The 18,104-nt window shown below is 47.1% G+C and overlaps 7 protein-coding genes across 7 annotated transcripts; 4 read left to right on the forward strand and 3 right to left on the reverse strand.

Annotated features, from left to right (window-relative positions):
- Nucleotides 1-102: 102 nt before the first annotated feature.
- On the forward strand, nt 103-2,246 carry N7455_010050 (phosphate-sensing transcription factor PHO4; the record flags this gene model as incomplete). The annotated part of the gene is made up of 3 exons (XM_040957433.2): nt 103-603; nt 655-1,693; nt 1,747-2,246. 3 exons carry the CDS (start codon nt 103-105, stop codon nt 2,244-2,246), a joined length of 2,040 nt encoding a protein of 679 aa, XP_040812139.1.
- Nucleotides 2,247-3,265: 1,019 nt separating this feature from the next.
- On the reverse strand, nt 3,266-5,214 carry N7455_010051 (uncharacterized protein; the record flags this gene model as incomplete). Its single annotated transcript, XM_040957382.2, has 6 exons — nt 3,266-3,846; nt 3,913-4,219; nt 4,272-4,520; nt 4,586-4,639; nt 4,699-4,902; nt 5,017-5,214. The coding sequence occupies 6 exons, from the start codon at nt 5,212-5,214 to the stop codon at nt 3,266-3,268; spliced, it is 1,593 nt and encodes a 530-aa protein (XP_040812136.2).
- Nucleotides 5,215-6,784: 1,570 nt separating this feature from the next.
- Nucleotides 6,785-7,168, forward strand: N7455_010052 (uncharacterized protein; the record flags this gene model as incomplete). The annotated part of the gene is made up of 1 exon (XM_040957469.2): nt 6,785-7,168. One exon carries the CDS (start codon nt 6,785-6,787, stop codon nt 7,166-7,168), a length of 384 nt encoding a protein of 127 aa, XP_040812052.2.
- A 1,288-nt stretch (nt 7,169-8,456) lies between these two features.
- On the reverse strand, nt 8,457-10,515 carry N7455_010053 (protein kinase family protein; the record flags this gene model as incomplete). The annotated part of the gene is made up of 5 exons (XM_065606359.1): nt 8,457-9,059; nt 9,207-9,642; nt 9,745-9,860; nt 9,933-10,024; nt 10,242-10,515. The coding sequence occupies 5 exons, from the start codon at nt 10,513-10,515 to the stop codon at nt 8,457-8,459; spliced, it is 1,521 nt and encodes a 506-aa protein (XP_065460322.1).
- A 1,225-nt stretch (nt 10,516-11,740) lies between these two features.
- On the forward strand, nt 11,741-12,379 carry N7455_010054 (uncharacterized protein; the record flags this gene model as incomplete). The annotated part of the gene is made up of 2 exons (XM_040957374.2): nt 11,741-11,899; nt 11,957-12,379. 2 exons carry the CDS (start codon nt 11,741-11,743, stop codon nt 12,377-12,379), a joined length of 582 nt encoding a protein of 193 aa, XP_040812056.2.
- A 1,458-nt stretch (nt 12,380-13,837) lies between these two features.
- N7455_010055 (uncharacterized protein) lies at nt 13,838-15,609 on the forward strand (the record flags this gene model as incomplete). Its single annotated transcript, XM_065606360.1, has 2 exons — nt 13,838-14,274; nt 14,337-15,609. The coding sequence occupies 2 exons, from the start codon at nt 13,838-13,840 to the stop codon at nt 15,607-15,609; spliced, it is 1,710 nt and encodes a 569-aa protein (XP_065460323.1).
- A 183-nt stretch (nt 15,610-15,792) lies between these two features.
- N7455_010056 (putative GABA permease) lies at nt 15,793-17,596 on the reverse strand (the record flags this gene model as incomplete). The annotated part of the gene is made up of 5 exons (XM_040957442.2): nt 15,793-16,163; nt 16,217-17,059; nt 17,117-17,349; nt 17,401-17,461; nt 17,512-17,596. The coding sequence occupies 5 exons, from the start codon at nt 17,594-17,596 to the stop codon at nt 15,793-15,795; spliced, it is 1,593 nt and encodes a 530-aa protein (XP_040812165.2).
- Between the last annotated feature and the right edge of the window lie 508 nt (nt 17,597-18,104).

An 18,104-nucleotide genomic window follows, 5' to 3' on the forward strand; every position in this document is an offset into this window, starting at 1 on the left:
ATTCTCCTTTTCTCCGATCTTCTCTTGTCTTGTGAATGTTTCTACTTCAACACCTTCTTTCTTGGCCTGATTGGCCTAACTGCATATCGCTCTTTTTACACCATGGAACAACCAGCCATGTCGTGGCCGGAACAGCTACATGAGAATAATCTCATCACTGCGCCTGGTGAAGAAGAATTCTCCAACTTGTTCGAGTTCAACATGCCTTTTCCCGAAATCGAGCACGGACCAGGGAATATGCAACATTCCCATTCTCTACCGACCACCACCGGCCCGGACTCGGATATGGCTCACCTACGATCGCATGCCGTGCAATACTCGGGCCAGATGGAGGGCCTCATGGATTTCAATGATAACACACAGTCGCACACCCACCACGGCCACCCAATGCCTTACTCGACTCCCCAGATGACCCCAGGGTTTTGCGCACAGCAATCACCCATGTCGCAACCGCCTACGCATCAACATTACATGCAGGGCCAAAACATGATCCCTCCCACCCCGAATAGTATCGAAATGCATGGCAACACCGCTCGATACCCCCAGCGCGTGGATGAAAACCCGGATATGTACGATGGATATTCACGCATCAACGAGGAACAGGTGAGTTCAGACACACAAAATCCTAGATGAATCTGTTGACTAACGAGTAAGGCCCTCTACACTCCTCTTATCTCACCGGCTATGACGCCCCTGGAGAACCAATTCCGACTCCCTGAATACACAATCCCCGGCGAATACTTCACACCTCTCACCTCCCCCGCCTTAGAGGCCCAAAATGCCGAATCCAGCAGTTACCAGTACCATGCAAGACAGGTATCGGATATGGGATTCGTTCCCACTACTGCGGAGGTGAACCCCCTCCCTGGAACATCGGCTCCACCTTCTCCTAGCATCATTCGGAAGCCCAACACTCGTCACCGGCCATCACCGGCCACTACCCGACTCAATAACACACGGAAGGTCAAGCAATCACCTATTATTCGGGCGCAGCGCAAACGCAGCACTTTGGCCACCAACTCGGAGGAGTTCTACAATAGCCTTACCCAGGAGATGAGCTCCACAAAGCCGCAAAATCAGGGTATCCGCTCACTCCAGCTCAGCAGCAATGAGGGTTCTGGCCAGGACTCGGTATCCCCCGAGCCATTATCAGAACCGATGATGCCCCCTCCCGCTCTTCCTCCCCCTCGGATGTCCCCTGCAATTGCTCCCCATGTTAAACCTTCTTCGCCCGGTACTGCTGCGACCCCTGCGCTTTTGATGCGCATCCAGCGGAATCAGCATTCGCAAGACCCCGCAGGCCAGTTCCGCGGTCAAGCGCAGCTCGCAGAGCCTCCAGCCGAGTTCCCAGATGACATAATGGAGGATATATCACTTCCAGAGGCGGCCGCTCCTTCGCCGCTGCGTCCGAAACCCAACCGCATTGAGACAGCTGTACGGACTCCGTCGATCCCCACGAATGGGACACCTTTTTTGGATCCTTTGTCCGCGACGTATGATAAACCTCCCAGCGCTTCTCTTGCTCCCAGTCCACGCACAAGTGCAATGCCATCTCCCAGTGGGCCGGTCCCCCGAAAAGATTCCCGGTCCGCGTCTAGTCGGAAACGACCTAGTATGAGTTCCACTCAGGCCAGCCCACAGTTGCGGCCCAAGATTAGTCCCAGCATCCAGCCACTTATGAAAGGCAACGAGGGTGAGTCTTGATCCGAATTGAATTCCATGACCGTCATACTAACTGTATTTTAGGCATGTCACAAGATGCGCTTTACCTCGCATCAAAGTCCAACTACCAACACATTCTCGACGGCACTTTGCCATCGGGTGTAAGCTATCCAGAGGCTCTGGCAGAGAACCTAAGCTCTAAGCGGACGAATCACAAGCTTGCAGAGCAGGGACGCCGGAATCGAATCAACAATGCGCTCAAGGAGATTGAACTTCTTATTCCGCAGGAGTTCATTGATGCCCGCAACGCCAAGGATGCTGCAGAATCCGGTGGCAAGGCCAGCGAGAAGGAAAAAGAGAAAGAAAAGGCCAACCAGGCCATCAGCAAGGCTACCGCCGTGGAGATGGCCATCGATTACATCAAAGCTTTGAAGACGACTTTGGACACAACCACTGTCAAGTTGGCCGCCGCCGAAGCCAAGCTGTCGGGCGAGCCCTCCAAGGAATGCTCGACGTCAACTTCCACTCAATCCGAGAAGACTCCAAACGGCGTTGCCGACTCAGAGACGAAGAGTCCAGCGTGATCAGACTGTATTAACTTAATATGACCAGGTCTTCTACTTGCCTACATAGTGACGCAATCTATGGACTGGTGGAAGATCAGAAAACAGGATATCCCCTATCCGCGGGTGGAGGTTTCGCGCAATTGTGTTATGGATCTATGATCTATGTTTTAATGTGATTTGATAGCGTCGGTGTTTGAACTACAAGGGTGGCTCATTTTTGCTTGTACTATCTATTTTTTACTATTTCTACTTACCCGATAACCTCTGCCAATCCTTTGATTTTCTCTTCCTTTCCGCTGTGGTGCTCAGACCTCGTATTTTATTCAGTAAATAGAGCTAAGCGTCTGGGGAGCTACCTCAATAAAGAACAGCACGCTAGCTCCATCTACATGTAACCCTGCGCTGTACCCTTCTAGATTGTTCTATTAAATGTATCCCCCTAAATGTACCGACGTCAATGCGACTGTTCATTCTAATATATTCGCTACTTTATAGCTACCTCGCAAATACGAAATGGGACCTACTCTAATTGACCACCCAATATTACCCTTTAAACTGTAGGTATAGCCGCTTCGGTTACTACACGTACTTTTGTACGTCACCTCTTAGGTACCCGCCGAACTGGATAAGGGTCTTGCTCATAAGTAGGAGGCTATTACTGCACTATTGGAAAATACCTACTAGGATCTAGCTCATTATCAAAAACATGCTAAAGATGTGGCCCCGGAGTGAATACGAAGCCTTGAACTGAATTGAGTGTCAAAATCGTATTTCCTGTTTGATCTGTTTGAAATTAAGTGCATATATATTGTACATTATGATGATGTCTTCCCAGTGGTAGACTTGCTAGTATCTCCCGGAATAATAATCTATGTATAGGTTAAGTGAAGCAGAAGTATCTGTTACGCACATATACCGAAGAGAAAGCTTGCAACGTGTACTGGAGGACTTAGTAGCCTCCCAAAAAGCTTTTCTTCTGAGCTAGCACGCTACAGAGTCTAACAAAAGCATATCTAATTCCCTCATATCGCCATTCCTTACTCGTTATCCCTGACATCAATAACGGTCGACTTGAACTTCCGAGCAGAAACCTTGCGATTGAACAAGATATCACTTTCACGGTAGGAGCGACCCTTGAGTTCGGGAAGGAAGAAATAGGCCGATACGAAGCAGACACAGGCAGTACCTCCCCAGACGTAACCACACTTTCCAGCGAGATTCCATCCAGTGGGGTTGAGCATCTGCGAGGCAAGGTAGATCATGGGGATTTCGGCGACATAGTACGCGGCACGACCCACACCGGTGCTCAAAGCACGAAGACGGACGGATGAGGTCTCGGCAATGATGGTGTATGAGATGGGTCCGAGACTGCCGGCAAACACGAAGGAGATGAGGATTCCTAGAATGGCTTGCGCGTAGTTGGTCGCGTGGTTCTGGGGAATAGAGGCGCAGACGCCGAGAAGCATAAGAAGTGTGACGTTGGTAGCTGTGCCCCAGAGATAGATGGTTCGGCGACCAAATGAGGAGGCTAGAGGTAAAGAGATTATGTTGGCAACCAATTGAAGACATGAGTTGATCAGATTAAGTTGGAATGAACGGTCAGGACCCATGCCGGCCTCTAATATGGAGTCAGTCATCCATTGCGGGTTGAAATTTGGTTAGAGAGGGAAATGAAGTCACTCACGCTCGAAGAAGTAAGTTGCCTGGTTGGCAATCAAGTTACCAGCGAAGTTCTGTGACGCGTATATCAAGCAGGTAATAATTGTTCGTCTTAAATCGGTTCCCTTGAGAAGGTCGAGGAGAGTTGGGGAACCACCCATTTGAGCTTCGATCTCAACAGTTCGCTCGATCATGGCGAGTTTCTGCTGAGCATGCTCGTGAGAGTCACTACCAAGACGCTTGAGGGAACGAAGGGCCTCCTCTTTGCGTCCACGGCGAATCAGCCACCAAGGCGACTCGGGAGCGAAGAAGAGGAGGACCAAGAGGGGGGTCTAGAAGGAGTCAGCGCCTGTGAATATGCGTTTTCAAAAGGAGAGAACTGACAGGGAAAATCCACTGCAAGGCAAGAGGCACTCGCCAAGCCCACTGATCATCGCGATTATTGTAGCCGTAGGTTGCAGCGGCGACAATGATTGAACCAATGGACCAACTCATTTGCAGAGTAGCTGTACAGGCACCTCTCAGGGAGAGAGGCACAATCTCACTGGCATAGGCGGGGGAGTTTGCAATAAAGAATCCCCAAGGGACACCTTCTAAGGCTTGGCCGACCACAAGGAGGGTGAGCGAGTTGGCCTAAGCGGCGTTAGGGGATGAGCTCAGCAATTGGGGGGGGGGGGGGGGGGGGTTGGCTTGCTCACAAAGAAGGAAACAAAAATCGTGGCATTCATAAGGAGCAAAGCGAAGATGGTAGTCTAAATAAAGTTAGGAAATGCCTCGAAGAAAGGTTATCGACTAGAGTATTGTGGCTCACCAGCCGGTAGCCGAACCTATTCGTGACAGGGCCAGCTAGAAAAACACCGACGAAAGCACCGCACTGGCCAGCTTGAAACAGGGAGGACTGCCATTTGGTTGGAATAGTTTTACCGTGTCCCTCGACGTCGACACCATAATGCTCTTTGAAAGCGGTAAGGGCGACAAAGTTACCATTCAGGAACATATCGAACGACTCCATGACCTAATTGGGGATATATCAGCTGATATGATCTTGAGATCTTGAGATCTGGTGATATGGGGGGATCTGGGGATCTGGGGAAACCCGAAATGCGGGGAAATCAATATAAAAACTCACGATAGTGAAGCACATGGTAAATGCCCATAAGCAAGCCCAGGGATGGCTCTTCATGGCCTCCCACGTAGTCATATCATGTTCGCGGTTCTCGCCATCGAAGGCATCGTTCATGAGATCCGACTTGACCAAGACCTCGGCTTGCTCAACGGCGGCCTTCTCGCCGTGCACTTCATCGCTTTTATCGAGATCTGACGCCATTTTTGGAAATATTTGGTACTTCCAGGCCAAAAAGGGGATGGAAATCAAAGGCTCGGAGAAAAAGAAAAATCAAGGTGAGCTGGGGGTCTTATATTCTTTGACCCATGTGTGTGTCTCTCGAGCTGCACGGTATGGGCGTGATACGTGGATTAATTCCGCCATCTGAGACCTGGTTAAACAAGTCAGGGATCGAATAGACAGGCAGGAGTGTAACCTCGCCCCCGCCGGGGTTTTGCCCATTTTCCGAAAGCGAGCACTACGGTTACAGGGGCAATTTACCCGAACCTAGGAAGGCGCCGAACCTAATGTTTCGGAGGCTTAGTTGGGACTAGAAAAGGTTAGCCATCGCCGCGGGCGTTGGGAATTGCCTGACTAGAGAGTTGGTGGCGTTTGCGAGTAACCGACTTGGGAGGTAAGGCCGGAGGAAGTTTAAATTACAGTGAGTCTAGGGGTTTGACTGGTCAAAGTATTGGGGGGCCCTATGTCTGATGTCTGGGGAACCCCCCATAAAGGTTGGATGCGGGGCCCCAGACGAGAGGGAGAAATAAAGAGAAAGACAAGTTCATGGAGATGATTGGTTCATAGACCGGGGCAGATACAACATGGCAGAATGGAAATGACTTTTGTCTCAACCAGCCCGCTTATAGATAATCGGTTAAATGACCGCATATGGTTACATCTCACCGCTTAAACATCTCAGTCTGACCGTCCCATTCTCACCTGACTATTTTATTGGACACTGTCCTTTTCACCAGTTGTGGGATGGTCAGTTTTTTTGGTGGCGTTTGGGTTATGGCGTGTCTTAAGAACAGGTTAGAGATCTACATCTTAAAAAGCTCGGACACCCTGGAAAAGCCGAGGTATTACGGAGTACACCCCCCTTTCATGTCGGACTTGGAAAAACTAGGGATATGCAAGTACACTCATGGACGACAATAATAAGTACACATTGTCGCGAAAACACCATGGACCATGATTAATAACAGCCTCTTTCATCTCCCGACCAGTTGCGCTCACCAACAAGACTGCGAAGCTCACGCATATTGTCTAACCTGGCATGGTGATCAAGAGAGACCGGGCTGATCACTCGGCATGTTCAAGGCTGTAGTTGAGCTGCCAGATCGGAACCTGAAGCGTGCTAATAATAGTGTCATGGGATGAAAGGGAATATACGTTGGTTTCTACCTGCAAGGGTCGGGAAATATCTTTGTTACTATTTACACCATCGAGAACAATGGCTACTACCTCTGTGGTTTGTTTTGCTATGGATTTGATGTTTAAATAATTGTATAGTTACTGTTTCTTTGTTAACTCCATAATAAATAACCATTGAAACACCGGACGAAAGAAATGATCACAGCAAGAGAAAATCAGGTCAAAGCCAATACTCGAAAATAGTCCTTTAACTCAAAACGACGTATATAAACACTTGGAGTCCTTATCTCGGCCTTTCTTACCAACACACAGTAGCGCGCTTCACTGTCGCACGTGCAACATAAACCAACAAATTCATCCGATCTGGCCATTCACCTCATCCAAGTCGTCAAATTACACAGCCAGCCCGCACATAATGCCGTATGCACCTACTGTATTCAGGGAGAATGGTCGAGCCATCCTTGAGCCCTATCAATCAGGTCCAGGGCTGCGGTGGATTACGGTCAAGCTTTCCGATGGAGACCGTCACCTCTGCGATGCAGATTTGATGCACATGGTGATTGAACGCCTCCAGGATGAAGAAGTCGTGGTCAACTCAGAATCTAACAAGCACGCGAAGAAGCCATTCGAAATGTCATTTCCGGTTGTGGATTCCAGCCTTCGCTGTCAGCAATGGATTGACATTGTTGTAGAGATTGCTAAGAGCTATAGGGATGGTATTGTGGCTGGGCGCATTTTTGTGGATCATGACTCTGTTTTCGATCTTGCAACTTCTAACACTGCTTCACTGCCTTGGTGAAGGACGGTGCGTCTCGATAGCTTTTTTGCTGATCTTTTTTTTCTATTTCACATATCTCAGCTTTCAATCTAAATCAAAGACATTGATTGATTTGAGGTATTGTTAAGAGTATAAAGCAATATTTTTAGGGACAAATGTTGACAAAGACCATGATAACTATGCACATTGGTATACTTATTGAAAGAAGGCTTTATTGTATCTGCACATTTGACAAGGTTACAGCGAATGCCAAGGACTAATATACCAATCTTGGAAGTGGCAAGATTCTCCGTTGGATTCTGTTTGGATTCAGCTTTGCCGCATGTACGGAGTACGGAGGTACGGAATACATACTAGGGTGGTACGTACTAGGGCTTAAGCCCCACACGTGATCCACTTAGATCAACCGAATTTTACTTTATTTAATTTAATTTTTCCTCCATCACTTAAATAATGCAATGTTCCGGTGGATTGGAGTCGCATTTTTCATTTATCAGACCAGCGCAGTTTGAATGGAGGCGATGATAGTCCTGGTACTTGTATATCTAACCTGCCTCCCCAAGCTGAGACAGGCTTTAGGTGAGACCGGGGACTCACAAGAGGTGAATCTTATAATGTGGGTCGTCAACGACGGAGTTGCGACATAGGACCTGTGGCCCAATGGTTAAGGCGCCGAGCTTATGTAAACATCCCCCTTGGGGAGTTTTCATGTCTGTTCCTCGGAGATTCGTGGTTCAATCCCGCGCAGGTCCACTTTTTTTTTAATCCATAGATGGAGTCGTATGGAGTCATATGGGGTAAGTTTAATAAACTAAAATATAACATGGACCATGGAGAAATTAAAGGCAAGATCACAAAGTGGTGTCTCTCTATGAGGAGATAACATAGAAGATTTTGTTTGTGCTTTGTTAACAGAGAGTACTTGAGAACGGAGAGGTCAAGGTCCTGATTGATTGAGAGCAATGAAATCCATGGCTGTAGATATTAATTCTATGTCGAGTATGGAATCCAAAAAGTTGTATGGTATAGCTACTGCTTACGAAGGGAACGCCTATTTAGCATTTGGTGTAACTAGTAGATTGCTACTATCTTAGATGCCCAAGCTCCAAATTCCAGTCATTCTTACTTATCTGGAATAAAACCCCAAAAGAACACATTACTCATACTAGTGTCTTGTATCAGCACCCCAAAGCGTAGTAGAGCCATTGCTAGTCGTCGATGCGAGCATAGTACCATCAGGTGAGAAGGCTATGGATCGGATCCGATCATTGGGTACAATCTTTGAGAGTTTCTTTGCTGTTTCAATGTCCTACAAGCTGATATTGTCACGAGAAAAAGATTGACGGAGAGATACTGCAAGTAGCTTGCTGTTAGGGGAGAAGGCTAAGCCCGTGGGGTTATGTATGCCGCTCTCGATCTTCAGCACCACATTTTTTGTAGAAAGTTCCAGTAGGCAGATATGCGCTTTTTTCGCATTGTCTAGATATGCCAAATACTTCCCATCTATGGACAGACCTATCGTTTTGCTCAGAACGGGTAGCTTGAAAATACGACCGGTGAGGTTCTGCTCAATATCCAGCATCTGGTATTTGTTCAGACACGCAAACCAGGCAAACTTTGAATCGGGAGAGAAGCTGAGATAATTTGGGGAATCTTTATCTCGAAAACCAAAGTTGCAATTGGCTATGCGACGTTTCGATCCCCCGGAGACCTCTTGCACAACCACTTTATTGTTGATCGCATAGGCAATCATCCTGCTGTCTGGAGAGAACACGACAGTATGAGGGTAGTCGGAGAGGTTGGTGTGCCCGACTTCGGCGAGGGTGACGGCATCCCACAGCTGCATGTAGGCGAAATTACCACATGATGCAATCAACTTTCCGTCCGGCGAGAAAGCAATACACAGTTTCCCCTTTAACCTAGGTAGCTGGGAATATGATGAGGTACTCTAGAACCTGATGGTCTCCTTATTCCCGGCCATGGCAAAAACTCTGCTGTCGGCTGAAAATGAAATTTTCCCTGTGAAGCCTCGGTGAATAAGTTTATTCATCGGTCGAACCACGCCGCCACAAGCACTGATCGTCTGACGGGGCACTGCAACACCCAAGCTTTCCGTAGATAGAGTACTCGGCTGATCATTGGGTTCTTGGTGAAGGGGCTCACCCAGAGTAAGCAAAGGTTCTGTATCCCACGACCCAAATTCCGACCCAAATTCCGACTCAAATTCTTCAGTCATAGGTTTAATTGGCGACTGAGGACTCGTCCGTGGAGAGCCGGACATCTGCCAGCTCGGAAGATGATCGTACATCGGTCTGAGGTATTCATGCAGTATTGCCATCTCAGCCGAGGGCCTGTCCTTTGGGCTCGCACTCATCAGCAAAAATATAAATTGAATGCTGAGATCAGTTGTGCCAACATCAGCAAGCGGCTGAGTTGGAAAATCCTTGACTTTTGTCGCATATTCGAAAAGATGTCCCAAGACCTCGAAGACAGGTCTTTTGAGAAGCATAAAAAACAGTATTGCACCAACAGCTCAAATATCAGAAGCATAAGCAGTTCCCCGCTCAGTGAACTTATAGAGCTCGGGAGCTATATACCCAGGTGTACCTTTTAGAGTAGGAGCTCCCGATGCTTCTTCAACACGCTTACTTAACCCAAAGTCCGAAAGTTTGACCCACCACATGTTTGGTGGGTGTGACTTGATCAGGATATTCTATGACATGAATGTCAGAAGAGAAGAGGGGGAAGACCTTTCTTCTAGAGAGAGGTAGGGGCGAGTACTTACGTTTGGTTTCAAATCTCCATGAACAAACTCATTCCCATGCATCATAGTGAGTCCTTCCAAAATCTGAAAAGCAATCACTTTTGCCTCGGGTTCTGGAAGTGGCGGTCTGTTATTTAAATAGACCAGCAGATCTCCATGTTCAAGATATTCCATAGCGATAAAGAGATAGGTAGGACTTTTGAACCACCCGAAAGACGTGGTAAAACATCGTTCATACTATTCATCTTTAGACCCAATTTTTAAAATTTGTTTCAGAATCCGGGGGAGATACTTTTGGATGCGAAAACCTAGTTATAGCTTCCAACTCACGATGATAGTCGATATCACTATAGGCCGTCGGAAGCTGCTTGACTGCTCGAACCTCCACGCCGGAACGACCCCCTTCGATGCATCTCTCAAGCCATATGCTTCCATATGTACCGCTTCCAATCTCCCGTTCCCGTTGCCAGTGTTCCGCTCGAACCACAAGCCGGCGTCCGGAAGCCAGGTCGGATTCATGGTAGGTATGAATGGTATCGCTGCAACCAGGCAGAAAGCGCGTTTCTAGCTCAAAGTCGCGAACTATATCAGGAATCCGAGTCATTTGGACTTTTGGCGTTTTCAACTTTACAGAACTTGAGCCTCAAAGCTCAATGAGCCCCTGGCCCCCGCATTCCATATTACATCAGACGCATTTCAGCCCTACCTAGGTAGAGAGCCCTATCACCTCTTTACATATCACATTTGTTTCGTTTCGAAACCGAGTGCCAAACCCTGTTCTATATTCCAATGTTGATTGAAGAGTATAAGATTCCGGTCCCGGCCCGGCCAGGCCACAGCAAAGCTACACTACGACAACCTTGTTTTTGGCTCACCTGGTCACCGCGCTAACTACCTGGGTCAATTTGACCTCTATCCCTCTATCCTCTATCAATAATTAACCTTAACCCTTCAAATGAGATTATCTCTCTTTTCAACGGCAGTAAATATCGTCAGAACCCGTAAACCCTCTTCTTCTTTCTCTCTTTCCTCTTCACTCCCCCTCCTCCCAAAACAAATAACCCAGTTTTTATATTCTCTTCCAGTTCTTATATCCTCTTTCTTCACTTCCATTTCAATCCTGAGTTGGAATTTTCACGACCATCCAGCCATTCTTCTACTACAACCACCGAAAATCATCTCTCACTTGTTATTTTGCACTGCACGCCATATCCAGCTCGTTCTTCAATTACGAGCTCATCATTTCCTTTCTTCATTTCATCGCTACCCTCACTTTAGAACTTCCTACCTCCGCCCGGTGAGGTTCGCCTGTCAGACACACTGGTTTTCCTGATCATCGCCTCTAATAACCCGCCGATCCATGAGCGGAAGGCAAAATGGCCATCAGATTTCAATTTTGAAGGAGATATACACCCAGAGAGATGGCCTGTGGGACATTCAGTTGTCCTTTGGGCTTTCGGTCAACCTTTCATACCGGTCTACGGCGACTACTACTTGCTTTGTGGATCGCATTTACGCCCGTACCTCTGGCAATGGAGTAAGAAACGAAGAGGCAAGGCCCTGCCATACCGCGGGTTTCACTCTGGTGAGGTCGTTGGACCGGCTCAGCCGGCTTGGCGGCTTCGGCAACAGCTATAGTTGAACTAGGTCGGAACAACCAGCTTGGATTCATGCGTGAATACCAGCGATTCAGCGTTGCGTGCAGCCGTGGTCGCTTTGGTTTGTGCATTCTTTACAACCAAAAAGGCATGAAGGATTTATTGTACAAAATGTCAGCGTTCTTCGTCAAAACCATGCTCAAATACATCGCTGACAATCAACTGTCTTGCATGGCCCAGGCGACAGGTTATGAGCCTGAGCTTTTGACTACCGATGAACAATCCGACGATCCGGTCTCGTCGCGTCCCTTCTCCGTCGCCTGCTATGCTGAAACTTACGACGGAAAGAACTGCCTGCATTGTAATGGCCTGCATAAGCCTTGTGAGATAGTATGTTCTCATTGTCGTTGTCGCGTTTTGGTGTTTCTTCGTGTTGACAACTTTTAGGTCCCTGAAGGTATTGAGGGGCACCGCTTTGAACTTCTGGCCTGCCTGTCCTGGTTAGACGAATTCTGGAGCAACAAGGATGGTGGCTACGGTATGGATCTCGATGGTGATGGGGCGTCCGAGTTCTTACTGCCGCGGGACCTTGTCAATAGCGTTGCGGCCTGTGTTCGGCACCTCGTCGCGTCTTTTGACAACTTTGCGCATCGTCGCGCTCATTCGCTCCCCGGCACTAATCTGCCTCAGGTATTTGCGAAGATGAAAGCTGATACCGCTGCCAACACTCCGAACCCAGTTGACCCAACACTTGATACCTCAAATCTTGCACCTGACCCGGATACTCCTACACCTACAATCGTGGAACTCACCGAAAATGATGACTGGATCGATGATCAGGATTCGGCCTCCCTCAAAAGCTGGCAATGACGCCAAGAAAAGCAATATTCAGCAAATGGAAATCGTACTTAAGCTGTTTTGAGTATGGGGGCTTTTTTTCTGAACTGAATATGAGATGTGACTTATAAAAAAGAAGTGGTCAAGTCTACACATTGTGTGGACCCCAAGAGATTCCAGAAGATCAGTGTAGACCTTAGTCTTTAGATGTATTTTTAGATGTCTTTTTAGGTGTCTTTTCTTCTTTCTGTCTCCTACGCCCCCTCTCCCCGTTCCTCCTCAGTTCAGACAATACCTATTATTCCTTTGCACTTCGTGTTTTATATCTAGATCTCAATATCTATTTATCGCTATGGAACATTATATTCGAATACATCATCCCCACTCGCTATCCTTACTTAAGGTCCCATCTACTCTTCCCATCCACCATCCATCCACTATCCCTTCAATTGTTATTCACCCATTGCCAATTGTATCATGGTTACATCAGCGCGATGGCAACCAGATGATAGAAAAGGTCGATGTTTAACGAGATCACCAATTTTCAAGTTTTTCGAGACTAACAAAAAGGGTACTAATGACTTCAAGCTACAATTAGGTAGCCTTTTGGTTTAGATGACATAGAGTACGTACTACTGTATCCCTATTGTCAATATCCCCTTCTCGAGCTTCCCACAATCACGGCCTGGTCTTAGGGGGGTATTACTACTAGCATGCGAGAAATCATCATGTTTCTATTTAAAGTCGCTACATTCCATTGTCTCCCTAATAGATGATTCTTTTTACAAAAGCCTCATGCCCTAAGTGTCACCCTAAATGGACTAGCGTGTTTCAGTCCCACTGACTCATCCATCTCATCTAGTTACTTAGGTACCTACATAGATACCTTCTACGTTGGTCCTCCAGGGCTAGATAGACCATTGGAGATTGTTTTCTGTTTAACAGTTGATACTCTGCCTTTCTCATTTTATACACCTGGAATGGCCCCCAAGGCGCTGCAGAGCGTCATTAAGTGGCTCTATGGACATTCTGAACCTCGAGTTCTCCTTATTGGAGAAGCGGCCTCTGGGAAGACTACCTTTCTTTCCCAACTTATTCTTGGTCAGGTAGTCTACACAATCCCAACTATGGGCCACTACCTCACACCTTTCGAATATAAACGTCGCACATATATGCTTTGGGATACAGGAAGTACGTCAATTTTCCTTGTTGGACAACTTATCCTTGTTCTAAACACATGCAGTGGGATGCTTTCGGTACCCAAATTGGTTAGCATACTTTTATACCGCAGATACATCTGTATTGTTCTTTCACGACTGCACCTGGGATGAGGAATGCACACAACTAAGCCTCGATCTCCTCTCTAGCATTGGCAGAGAAATGCTCAATGTGGGTTATAGAAGTTTATGGGTTATCTTCAACAAGCAAGACTCTCTCTCTGCACGAGGCATTGAGGATCTCCGCTTGATATATGACAAAAAGTTAAAGGAAATGTTTGACGATCCGGTCAACTGCAGAGTCATTGATTATGCCGTGAGTGGCAAGACCGGAGAAGGAGTCAAGGAGGTCATGAACGATCTACACGAATTTGTCACTGGCATAGAAAAAGGTCACCATCAGCAAACGTCTAAACACATTGCCTCAAAACAGTCCCAGAAAGAGCAGATATCAGAGGACCATGACCTCAAAGTGCGAATTGAAGAAGAAGGCTCCAGAGATCATATGGATTCTCAACAATTTTGGTATTCGTTTTTGAGTGCTAATTTGACCGAGTGGGACCATCGCAGTCACCTCAAGTCGGGATTTATTGTTACATTAGAGTCAATCAAGGAAGGAAAGAATGTGTTCGATATGGCGGAAACCTTCCTCGTGCATTTGAAGAGACTGAGAACGATGAAACCTGACCTTTTTCGCAATACAGAACATCGGTAAGAAGCCTTGCCAAATTGATGATATTTTTCAAAAATCTTTATGCTGAAATACATCGAAGAACAATGACAATATTCTGGCTCGTGCAACTTCAGAATGCTATTTTAAGATACAAACTCCACACAGAGAAAGAAGAATTCCCATCCTGGAATGAATTCCAACGAGTATTGCTCTACACACCATCACTCATGAATACCGGCCTTTGGAAACTATACTACACCAAGGAGCATATGTTCTCTGAAACGGCACGGGAGTCATGGTCACTTCCTGACCTGCAACCCCTGCCTGGGATATCAAGTCCAAATCAGGATTCCCCCTCAGGGCAAGCCAGTAACCCTGACAGGCTCCTTCAATATGCCTTTGTAGTTGTGCAACATACTATCACTTCAGGCTCTCGCCGCGGCCAAGTTGTCAAGGAAGCGCTTGATTCGCTAAAGATGACGACGATACGCCTCAGAACGACAAACTCGTCTGTCCCCCCCTATTCCGAAACACAAGCCTATTTCTGGATTCAAGTAGTCCATGCTGCCATCCAATCAATTAAGGCAACTCCGGGGAGTTCAACAAACGAAAGGTCAATAGTCGACATTCCTGCATCGCGCATTAGCTCCGCTACTCTCAACGCGCTCTTCGAATTGAACTCATCTACTTGGAGACATTATTACTCTGAAAAGGCCTGGAATAGCATTGCCGCACGCGTGGAATTTGCCCCACCAGACCTCAAACCGATCCCAAATGTCATCACCATCTCATCCCAATCCCAAGAGCAGGCCGCTCTTTTCAAGCAGATGGAACTTTCTCTGCTACAGAGTAGTTCTAGGTTGCCGACAGTCGAGTGCCTTTCTTTCCAGGCAATCTGGATCATTCGAGAGGTGCAGGCACTGGCTGGATCCTCAATGGTGGATTCTCCCAGTATATCGAGCCATTCGCACTTGCTACTATATTTATATAGGAAACTTATAGTGGGATCAGAAAATGGCCCAGGAAAGACAAAGACTACATTGGAACAAGCAGAGAAAATGTCAGGTCCTCGGGTGGATTCGGTCACACACAAGATGTTCTGGACCCAAGTTTTCTTAATTGCTATGGCTCGTGCAGAGGCTTCTAAGAAGGTGGCTTCCAAGGAGACATCCCCGGAAAAAGTCACATTTGAAACATTCATCCGTGACAATCTCCATCTGGTTCATGAAGATTTGCCAAGCTTATATTACACCCCGGAGATCTGGCAAAGTAAAGAGGCATCCGAGGTTATGATCGCGCCTGACAGGAGGAGGATGGATGGGTTTCTTGAATCAAGGGACAAGGACAAGCTGGGGCAATTGGGTTTTATCTAGTCTTTTCCAATGTTCGAATATTTTCTGTACGGTCAGGTTGGCGTTATGTTTTACTACTTCAATTTATCTTTTGGGGTTTAAAATATATATTTCTGTTGCAAGGACTGCATTCCTATATCGCACGAAGTCAACTCCTCGAGAAGACATTATAAATATAAATACATGTGGTATACCAATAATGACTCAAGTTTTCTTCTCATCCTCACACTCCGCGTCCGCTTCCACCACATTTTCTGTCGCAGTGTTCTCACCACTCAAGAAACTCATCGCACCAGGCCCCGAGAATTGCTTGCGACCTGTTGTGATCCAAGTGATACCGCTAATGAGAGCAACAACACCAATTGCGGCGCTGGTGTAGTTCATTGATTGGTGAGTAACCGGATTTTCGCTAGGGAAGTTGAAGGTGATTGCTGCGAAGAGAAGAAAGAGGAGTCCGATGATGTTAAGCGCAATGGAGACCGGGACAGAGAATGAGTATGGACCGTCGAGCTTGGTTACATGACCGGTATAGTATCCAGCGAGGCGGCTGAAAAGGGCCATTGCGTATGACAAGTCTGTAGATTATTTATTAATAAAGGAAGCATCGAATGCGAGGTATCAAACTTACAGAAGCCTTCAGTTGAGATGGCGATGACTGTCTCGAAGCCAGTGGTAGTACCGAATTCGATGGCATCGAGAGCCAGTTGTACAACGAGAGTGAGAAGCACGGCGTTGATAGGCACGTGGGTTTTGCTCTCCACCTTGCTGAAGAACTTGGAGAATGGTAAGCCATTATCTCTGGCAAATGCGTAGACGGATCGCGAGCCTTCGGCAAGAATGTTGTTTCCTGCGACGATCACAATCACAGAGATCAAACTCGACAGAATACAAGTAGCCACCTTACTTCCAGTGGAGTCGTAAATAATTTGAATCACAGGCACACCGGTGCTTGTGTTGGCAGTGGTCTCGATATCACCAATGCAGAAGCAAAGAGTAACGAGGAAAGCGAATCCAGTCACGGCACCCAGAATAACAGCGAGAACGATAGCCTTGGGTGCCTCTTTTGACGCGGACTTCATCTCCTCCGTCATATGTGAAGGGGCATCATAACAACACATGCCAAAGCAAGCTTGGAGAACACCAATAATCGCAGCCATTCCAGTACTAAAGCCAGTTCCGTTTTGGAAATCCTGGAACACGAAAGAAGCGGGCTGCTTGTGGTCGTTCATGGCAAGAATTGTGGCGGTGACGATGACGAAGGAGGCAACGTTCCAGATGAGAATTGCTTTTGAGATCCGATGCAAGAGGTGTGAGCCCCAGAGGTTGACGGCCGCAGAGAGGAATGCGACAAGGTAGGCAACAAGCACTGTTTGCCATCTCTGAATCTCGAATTCGGGGAAGATGAGGTTTGCCATTCCCAAGACAAAGTTGGACGCAATAGAATTGTTAGTAGCACCCATAGCCAAGAGACCTATTTCCAAATTAGTACCTATCGGTAGGTGTTGGCGCACTTAAGAAATAGGCTTACCGATTAGCATGAACCATCCTGTCACGTATGAAAGACCTCGAGCGATTTTCGGTGGAGCGAGTGCTGCAACCCAAGAATATTGACCACCTGCTACCGGATACATCGAACACATTTCTGCCATAGGGATTGCGACGGCTAGAGTCAACAGACTAACGCCGAGGAAACTGAAGACCATAACCGGAGGACCGCCGGAAGTTACTCCAACGATGAACACGCCACTCAGTGCCGTCCATCTAGGAAGAGATTAGTGCAAACTCATTCTAGGTTATGAGCGATGAACTCACGAGGTCACAACACTGAAACTAAAGCCAATCATCCCTATCAAACCGAAAGAGCGTTTGAGCTCTACGCTGGTTAGCCTCGCAACACAAAGCATCTCTCCTGTTTAGACATACCCTGCTCATATCCCAAATTCTCCAGACGAACATCTTCACTCGGTGTGCCTGGAAACACTTTTTGATTCTCGTCTTCAACTGACATGACTGCGAGTGGCAAAAACAATAAGCTGAAATGAAACCCAGCAAGGAGGATTGACACAACTTATCAAGGAGGAACACCCAGTAATACCCGGCAACACCCAGATCACACCCCATACCTTCTGTCATAACCCCAGAGTAACTAAACTGACAATGTGATAAGATAGATATTCTTGATTTCCTAATTGAGAAGGTCTGCGCGATAACTGTGGGGCCCGGCTGCCAACCGGCTTCTTTGCGGGGAGAGAAGTGCCTAGGGACTTGATAAGCCTTGGAGGCATTGGGCAATTGGAAGAGAAATTATCGTTTATCATGTGGCGTTGCTTAGTTTATTTTAACTGTACTTTGTATGTACTTTGTAATGTTGTAGATTTATAAAGACTCTTATCTTCCACTTTCTCTTCTATAGGCTGTCTCCATTATCGGCCCCCATCCAGACCCATTCATCTTAGCGCGATCTCCTGCCCTTTTGGAAACATACAAAGTATATCAAAATAAAATGGATATTTTCT

Source organism: Penicillium solitum (assembly GCF_028829755.1).
Source record: "Penicillium solitum strain IBT 25940 chromosome Unknown utg000008l_segment0_segment0, whole genome shotgun sequence".
In the NCBI taxonomy this organism is placed as follows: Eukaryota; Fungi; Ascomycota; class Eurotiomycetes; order Eurotiales; family Aspergillaceae; genus Penicillium; species Penicillium solitum.